At 35.8% G+C, this 8,885-nt stretch overlaps 1 protein-coding gene and 1 non-coding gene across 2 annotated transcripts; one reads left to right on the top strand and one right to left on the bottom strand.

Moving 5' to 3' along the window:
- Nucleotides 1–4,450: 4,450 nt before the first annotated feature.
- LOC116140440 lies at nucleotides 4,451–4,557 on the bottom strand. Its single transcript, XR_004129624.1, has one exon. It is a non-coding gene; the product is annotated as a small nucleolar RNA R71 (small nucleolar RNA).
- Nucleotides 4,558–5,517: 960 nt separating this feature from the next.
- On the top strand, nucleotides 5,518–6,282 carry LOC116140429. Its single transcript, XM_031426063.1, has one exon. It carries the CDS (start codon nucleotides 5,518–5,520, stop codon nucleotides 6,280–6,282), a length of 765 nt encoding a protein of 254 aa, XP_031281923.1.
- The last annotated feature ends 2,603 nt before the right edge of the window (nucleotides 6,283–8,885 follow it).

Genomic DNA, 8,885 nt, shown 5'->3' with positions numbered 1-8,885 from the left:
TGGATTCCCTTGCCCCCTTTTGAAAGTTGTTGACATAGTTAGCTTGTTCTAGTTGAGCAAATGGATTTCCTTCTTGACAATCCTTCGAGAAATGATTTCTTGCACAAAGTTCACAAGTTAGGGAAGATGATTCAATAGCATTTACCTTTAGGGCAACTCCCAATTGCTTTTGAATGGCTGAGAGTTGAGTGGCCAATGCGGTGTAACCATCAACTTCGTGCACTCCCACTGCTTTCCCTGTTGAATTTCTCTCCAAAGGCTGCATGTAGTTATTGCTTGCCATTACTTCAATCAGATCATAAGCCTTCTCCGGTGTTTTGTTATTCAAAGCTCCCCCATTTGCGGCATCAATCATCACTTGTATATTTGGCAACAACCCATTGTAAAACGTCTGCACCTGCGACCATATTGGCAGCCCATGGTGAGGACACCTCCGTAAGACATCCTTATACCTCTCCCAAGCTTCATAGACTGACTCTATATCTTGTTGGAAAAAATTCATGATGTCACTCGTCATCTTAGCAGACTTGATATGTGGGATTTGTTTTGAATTTATTTTAGATTTTCGTTTAATGTGTAAGTTGTGATAACTTTGGTTTGGTTTGATATGTTAGTTGTTTATGTTTCACCCATTATTTCTGTTATGCACACTAAATTGGCCAAGATAGGCACATAGTTTGTTTTTTTTTTACTAGATTGCCAATGACTATTGGACACGACAAACGTTATGCATGCCTTCACGCGATTATCTCCACGTTCATCTTGAACACGAAGGGCATTGTAGTTGTTCTCTTTGCACATTGAGGACAATGTTCATCTCTAACGTTAGGGGTAAGGAATTTTTTTTTTTTTTTTTTTATGGCCAAATTTAGTTTCATTCGATGGACATCTTTGAATATCTTTTGCTTTGAATTATCTCCTTAAAAGCTCTTGGGTGAAATTTTTTTAGGTATGGTTCTCATACACAAGTCAATGATAAGACCATGATACTGAATTTGTAATATTGAGATTTGATTAACTTTCGTGTAATGTAAAGATAATAGTAGATGACAATTGCATTTAGTTATGAATCTCTTGGGAATGGGTTTGATTGGTTGAATAATTCGAAAACTTAGAGACGTTTTATGTGTGTTTTTTATGGGCAACAATTTTTTTGTGAAAATTGGGCATAAACTTTAGAACTCATTTGATAACCACTTGAGGTGAAATCCTAGAATCTGCATTGCTTAGGATATGATTTAGGCAATTTTCTTTGGAACGATTGAGCCTTTCAAGCCAACCTATATTATTTTATCCTTGTTAACCCTTTGAGCCTATATATACACTTGGTAAGCCTTATTTTTTTTTTTTTGTTGTAAACCTACTATATTGCACCTTGATGATGAAGCCTAAAACACTTTCCGACCCATCTTATTGCGAGAGACTTATTTTAGGGTGACCTTATAAGAAAAACTCATTAAAAGAAGTGTGGTAGAAGAATATGCATATATTTTTTGGACCACATTCTGATTATGTGCAATGAGATAGGTTAGGGGTTGTGGAAAAAAAATGATGATAGTAGAAGCAAGGTGGGGTAGACGAATTTTGTTTTGAGTTACTATCTTTCTTAAAAAATAAAAAATAAAAAATTTTTGCAGAAAAATAGGAAGAAGTAATTGGAGGGAAGAACTTGAAATGAGGTACATTACATGAGGGTTTGTGCTAATGTTGGAAGGAAGAGTTCAATCAATGTGAAAAGGTAGAGGGTGAATGAGAAGGGAAGCAAGAAAGACATTGTTAATGGTCATTTACTGAAAAATATTAAGTCTCTTACATTTTGTTAAAAATTCCTTTCCGTTCTTTCATAAACCATTACCCTAGCCTAACGTTACAACCATGAAAAAGACCTAATGATCCGAGGTAGTGATTGGATTCTACATTAGTGGAGAGTGGTTTGAAAAGTGAGCCTATGGAGTTTGATTGCACATTTGTTTTATTTTCGTACTTTGCCTATGGAAGCTATGCATAAAATCATCTGGGTTTTGGATGAATGGTTTGTCAATGATTATGAGAGAGTTAATAACAAAAGTGTAGTTGAAATTCACTTATTCTTTGCATTTGCGTGTTGCTAATTATTCAATTTGTTCACGTTGACACAATTTTTGAGACGATTATATATATGAATCCTAAATGTTTTTTTGAGTCTTTAGTTTTGAGTCTAGGTGAGGTTAGGTTAGGATGTTTGTGGGTATCATCATTGGAAACCCTCACAAGACTATATCTCGTCCAACTAGGGCAGCCTAGGGGTTTAAAGGCTTGTTACATACGCTAAATGCAACCATGGCAATCTACGCAAGTGATTTAGGATAACGTAGACTTTATTTTGTCTGTGTTTTCAAGCTAAAAGACTTGTTCTATCGCTTAGCTTGCTAGGGACTAGCAAGAAGCCGGTTGTGGGTTGGGATAAGAGCTTGAAAATACACATTTAGTGAGCAGTTTTTGGGGATTAATTGTGGGAAATTAGGCTTAATTTGGTAAAGTTGCTTAATATTTTCATAATTGCCTTTTACGGGATCATGGGTGTTTTTGAGTGTTTTTCAGGTTACTAGTGCTTAAACGTTATGCCGGATGAAGAATCATGTTGGCAATGGAATGAGGGAAGAGCGGAAACAAACGGATCAAGAATCAGAGTTGAATTGAAGAAGTTATGGAAGTTGAAGTAAGGAGAAGATTCCAGATTACATTCCAGCTTGCGCATGCCTCAGTATTTTGAGAATATCTTGATGTAAAACTCTGATTAAGACTATTCTTGGACTGTTGGAAAGCTGATTCAAAGGGCTACATTTCATATGTTTATAAATTGTCAAATTCCATCGTTATTGAGTTCAAAAATCAACATCTTTGAAGAACAGTGGAATGATGTGGGAAAAGGGCAGCAGCTACTGTGCCACGGCACAGTTTTTCTAGTAGCTACTGTGCTGCAGCACAGTGCCACGGCACAGTCATGGAATTCATTAACTTGTTATCCATTTTTAGCTAGGATAATAGGGCTAAGGGTTCCAAATCAAATAGAATTAAGGAAAAACAAACCCTAACCCTTGTGGGATATAAATAGAAGTCTTTTAGCATTGTTTTAGGGATTCTTTGGTGAGAAGAAAGGGAGAAAAATCTAGAGAGAAGAGAAGTAACAGAAATTCTGGGGCTTTGATTCACAATAGAGAGAAGTTTTCCTTATTCTTTTCTTGTAAACTCATGATGAATGTTTTAATAAATATGATTGTTTCTTTCATGTTTATTATGAACTAAATTTATTCTCTAGGGCTAAGATGTAGCCCAATCTCTTAATTATGTATTGATCTTTTATTGTTAATTTTTATTAAGAATTCGTCCTAAGTTTTACTATTATATCTAATGCTTTTGATTCTTAAGGGCCCAAGAATTGAATGAACTAATGGACTCGGTTGAGATTGAGAGATGATACTTAGTCTGTCTGCGGTAGTAAAACCATAGGTTGACCGAATGCTGGAGATAGGTTACCACGACTTATGAGGTTTTGGTAAACTCCATAGGGCGTAATGATCTCCAATTGCTTAAATCTGATTAGATATAATTCGGGTTAGTAATTAGGGGTTAATTTGATAATTGTTTGAGAGAAAGTTATTGGAAATTTATGGAGTTTGACCAGTAGGAAGAGCTTAATAAAATTAGCATAAGAGATCGATACTTATGAATAAGAGTTGGTGTAAAGTCTATACCCTATAGGTCTAGTCATCTTGTTTTTACCCAAAGGTTTATTTTAATTGTTCTCTTTTCAGTTTTCTTCTTAAATTCAATTGTTAATTTTATTTAATTTAGATTCTTCTTTCATAAAATTTGGATTGATCAAATAGTAATAGGATAGTTTAATTGGTAATTGATAATAGTAATTACCTTGGGTTTGATATCCATATTTTATACACTTTATTACTTGCACGATTTTGTACACTTGCGAAATTCTACAACAATGGCTAACACAGGAATTGTCAATCCCAATATGGAAAATCAAGAGAATAAGAATGAGGATACCTTAGGAGGAAATGCAATGGGTGGAGAAGTAGTGGTTCAAAGAGCATTGAAGGACTATGCTAATCCTACTATTAATGGGTGCTATTCTAGCATCAGGAGACCACCCGTTCAAGCAAATAATTTTAAGATTAAGCCAACAATTAGTGGAATGATTTAGCAGTTAGTCTAATTCGATGGGTTACCTCCTGATGATCCCAACCTGCATATCGCAAATTTTCTAGAGTTATGCGACACATTCAGGCATAATGGAGTATTCGATGATGCAATTAGGCTAAGGCTTTTCCCATTCTCTCTTCGGGATAAAGCCAAGGCTTGGTTGACTTCTCTGCAATCTGGAAGCACCACAACCTAGAACGAGTTAGCTCAAGCATTCCTCACTAAATATTTTCCACCTGCCAAGTTTGCCAAGCTGAGGAGTGAGATTACGAACTTTTACCAACAAGATTCAGAGTCATTGTATGAAGCATGGGAAAGGTATAAGGATCTCTTATGGAGGTTCCCTCACCATGGTTTACCACTCTGGTCGCAAGTGCAAACGTTCTACCAAGGGTTGCTACCAACTATTCAAGCTATGATTGATGCTGCAAGTGGGGGAGCTTTGAACAATAAAACGCCAGAGGACACATACAATCTGATTGAATTGATGGCGAACAATAACTATATGAGGACTGCAGAGAGAAATTCAACGAGGAAAGTAGTGGGAGTGCATGAAGTTGATGGTTACACCGCATTGGCTGCTTAACTCTTTGCCATTCAAAAGCAATTGGGAGTTGCTCTAAAGGTAAATGCTATTGAATCTTCTTCTCTAATATGTGACCTTTGTGCAGGAAATCATTCATCGAAGGATTGCCAAGAAGGGAACCCGTTTGCTCAGACTGAACAAGCCAATTACGTCAATAATTTCCAAAGGGGGCAAGGGAATCCATATTCTAATACATATAATCCAGCATGGAGGAAACACCCGTACTTTTCATGGAGCAACAACAATGAACAAAAACAAGCTCCTGTTTTTCAACCTCAAGAGCCAAAATCTAATTTAGAGAATGTGTTGACCAAGTACATTAAAGAGACAAGCAAGAGGTTTGAGAAGACTAACGTCCTGGTTCAAAATCAATCAGCCTCTATTAGGAACCTTGAGACTCAAATTGGGCAAATTCGTAATATTTTAGCGGGAAGAGTTTAAGGGACATTGTCAAGCGATACAGAGAAGAATCCGAAGGAGAGAGTTAATGTTGTCATACTGAGAAGTGGTAAGGAGTTGAAGGAGGTAAGGAAGGAAAAAGAAACAAAGGAAAAACTCGAAGAAGAAAAAGAGGGCACAGGAGAAAAAAATGTCAAAAATACCCAAGCTTCGACAAACAATGACTTGACACTCCTGTATCCTCACAGAGTGCAAGAATAGAGATTGGAAAGTAATTTGGTAAGTTTATGGACATGTTTAGAACTTTACATATTAACATTCCTTTTGTAGACATGTTGGAGCAAATGCCGAAGTACGCGAAGTTTCTGAAGGAGATTATCACCAAAAAGAGGAGATTTGAAGAACATGAGGCGGTGATGCTTACGGAAGAGTGTAGCACATTGTTATTGAAGAAATTACCACAAAATCTCAGAGATCCAGGAAGTTTCACAATTCCTTGCACAATAGGTAATGTTCATTTTGATAAAGTTTTATGTGACCTAGGGGCTAGTGTTAACCTCATGCCATTTTCGATTTATAAGAAACTAGGCCTAAGGGAAGTAAAACCAACCATAGTCCATCTTCAACTAGCTGATAGGTCTATAAAATACCCCAGGGGAGTAGTAGAAGAAGTATTGATCAAGGTAGATAAGTTGATTTTCCCAGTGGATTTTATTATTCTTGACATGGAAGAAGATCGGGAAGTACCTCTAATTCTAGGAAGACCTTTTCTAGCTACGGGTAAAACGCTAATAGATGTTCATAAAGGAAAATTAATCTTGAGGGTAGAGGATGAACAAGTTGAATTTAATGTTTTTGATACTATGAAATGTCCACCCAAGTTAGATACTTGCTTTGAGATTAGCATCCTTGATGATAAAGTAGCTGCGACCTTAGAAGAAAAATACCCTCGTTTACCCCTAGAAAAATGTGTTGTCAATTTTAGGATGTTGGAGGAGGAAATTGAGAATAAGAGGGAAAGAGAGCAATTGAAGCTTTATGAAGATGGTGGCATTAAGGATAGAAGGGTTTGGATTTTCCTCAATGATCCAGATTGAAGGATTTGAAAAGTCGAGCTTACGACTCTAATAAAGCGCTTCTTGGGAGGCAACCGAAGCTTTTTACTTTAATTTTGGTTTTTGTTTTGAATTTATTTTAGATTTTTTTTTTAATGTGTTAAGTTGTGATAACTTTGGTTTGGTTTGATATGTTAGTTGTTTTTGTTTAACCCATAAGTTTCGTTATGCACACTAAATTGGCCAAGCATGGCAAATAGTTTGTTTTCTTTTTGATTAGATTCTCGATGACTATTGGATACGACAAGCAATATGCATGCCTTCACAAGATTATCTCCACATAAATGTTGTGCACGAAAGGTAGTGTCATTGTTCTCTCTACATATTGAGGACAATGATCATCTCTAACGTGGTGGGTAAGGAATATTTTCTTATGGTCAAATTGCTTTGTGCTTTGAATTATCTCTTTAAAAGCTTTTGGGTGAAATTGTTTTAGGTATGGTTTTCATACATAAGTCAATGATAAGACTATGATAGTGAATTTGTAACATTGAGATTTTATTAACTTTTGCATAATGTAAAGATGATAGTAGATAACAATTGCATTTAGTTATGACTCTCTTGGGAATGGTTTTGATTGGTTGAATAAAGACGTTTTATGTGTGTTTTTTATGGGCAATAATTTTTGTTATGAAAATTGGGCATAAACTCTAGAACTCATTTGATAACCACTTGAGGCAAAATCCTAGAATCTGCATTACTTAGGATATGATTTAGGCAATTTTCTTTGGAGCGATTGAGCCTTTCAAGCCAACCTATATTATTTTATCCCTAGGCAACCCTTTGAGCCTATATATACACTTGGTAAGCCTTCTTTTTGTTGTTGTAAACCTACTATATATCACCGTGACGATGAAGCCTAAAACACTTTCTGACCCATCTTATTGTGAGAGACTTAATTTAGGGTGACCTTATAAGAAAAACTCATGAAAAGAACTGTGGTAGAAGAAAATGAATATATTTTTTGGACCACAACCTGAGTATGTGCAATGAGATAGGTTGGGGGTTGTGGAAAAAAAAATGATGATAGTAGAAGCAAGGTGGGGTAGACGAATTTTATTTTGAGTTACAATCTTCCTTAAAAAAAAAAAGAAAAAAAAATTTGCAGAAAAATAGGAAGAAGCAACTGGGGAGAAGAACTTGAAATGAGGTACATTACATGAGGGTTTGTGCTAATGTTGGAAGGAATAGTTCAATCAATGTGAAAGGGTAAAGGGTGAATGAGAAGGGAAGCAAGAAAGAGATTGTTCATGGTCATTTACTGTAAAATATTAAGTCTCTTACATTTTGTTAAAAAATCCTTTCCGTTCTTTCATAAACCATTACCCTAGCCTAACGTTACAACCATGAAAAAGACCTAATGATCCGAGGTAGTGATTGGATTCTACATTGGTGGAGAGTGGTTTGAAAAGTGAGCCTATGGAGTTTGATTGCACATTTGTTTTATTTTCGTACTTTGCCTATGGAAGCTATGCATAAAATCATCTGGGCTTTTGGATGAATGGTTTGTGAATGATTATGGAGAGACAATAACAAAAGTGTAGTTGAAATTCACTTATTCTTTGCATTTGCATGTTGTTAATTATTTGATTTGCTCACATTGACACAATTTTTGAGACGATTTATGTATGAATCCTAAAATTTAGTTTGAGTCTTTAGTTTTGAGTCTAGTGGAGGTTAGGTTAGGATGTTTGTGGGTATCATTGCTGGAACCCTCACGAGACTATAACTCGTCCAACTAGGGCCGCCTAGGGTTTGAAGGCTTGTGGCATATGCTAATGCAACCGTGACACTACAAGGGAAGTTATTAGATTTTTTAGATATAGACTTTATTTTGTTTGTGTTTTCAAGCTAAAGGCTTGTTATATTGCTTACTTATTAGGGACTATCAAGAAGCTGGTTGGGGGTTGTGATAAGAGCTTGAAAATCACATTTAGTTAGTGGTTTTGGGGGATTATTGTGGGAATTAGGCTTAATTTGGTAAAGTTGCTTATATTTTCAATATTGCCTTTTACGGGATCACGGGTATTTTTGAGTGTTTTTCAGGTCACTAGTGCTTAAATGTTATGCTCGGATCAAGAATCACATTGGAAACAGAATGAGTGATGAATGGAAATTCTGGGCTTTGATTCACATAGAGAGATGTTTTCCCTATTCTTTTCCTTTAAACTCATGTGAATGTTTTTAATATATGATTGTTTCTTTCATGTTTATTATGAACTAATTTTATTCTCTAGGGCTAAGATGTAGCCCAATCTCTTATTTATGTATTGATTCTTGATTGTTAATGTTTATTGAATTCTTCCTAATTTTTACTATTTTCCTAATGCTTTTGATTCTTAAGGGCCCAAATGGAAGGAACCAGTGGACTGTTTTGATGGAGAGATGATACTTAGTTGGTCTACGGTAGTAAAACCATAGGTTGAGCGAACGCTAGAGATAGGTTACTGCGGCCTGTGAGGTTTTGTAAATTCCATAGAGCGTAGTGATCCCTAATTGCTTAAATCTGATTAGAGATAATTCGGGTAAGTAATTAGGGGTTAATTTGATAATTGTTTGAGAGAAATTATATCGAAATTCAGGGA

This window comes from Pistacia vera, unplaced genomic scaffold (assembly GCF_008641045.1).
Source record: "Pistacia vera cultivar Batoury unplaced genomic scaffold, PisVer_v2 Contig1109, whole genome shotgun sequence".
NCBI lineage: Eukaryota > Viridiplantae > Streptophyta > Magnoliopsida > Sapindales > Anacardiaceae > Pistacia > Pistacia vera.
This window is presented reverse-complemented; position numbering and strand designations above follow the sequence as displayed.

Bases quoted from the DNA above. Each gene is read 5' to 3' on its own strand.
- LOC116140429 (XM_031426063.1), top strand. From the start codon at position 5,518: ATGTTGGAGCAAATGCCGAAGTACGCGAAGTTTCTGAAGGAGATTATC.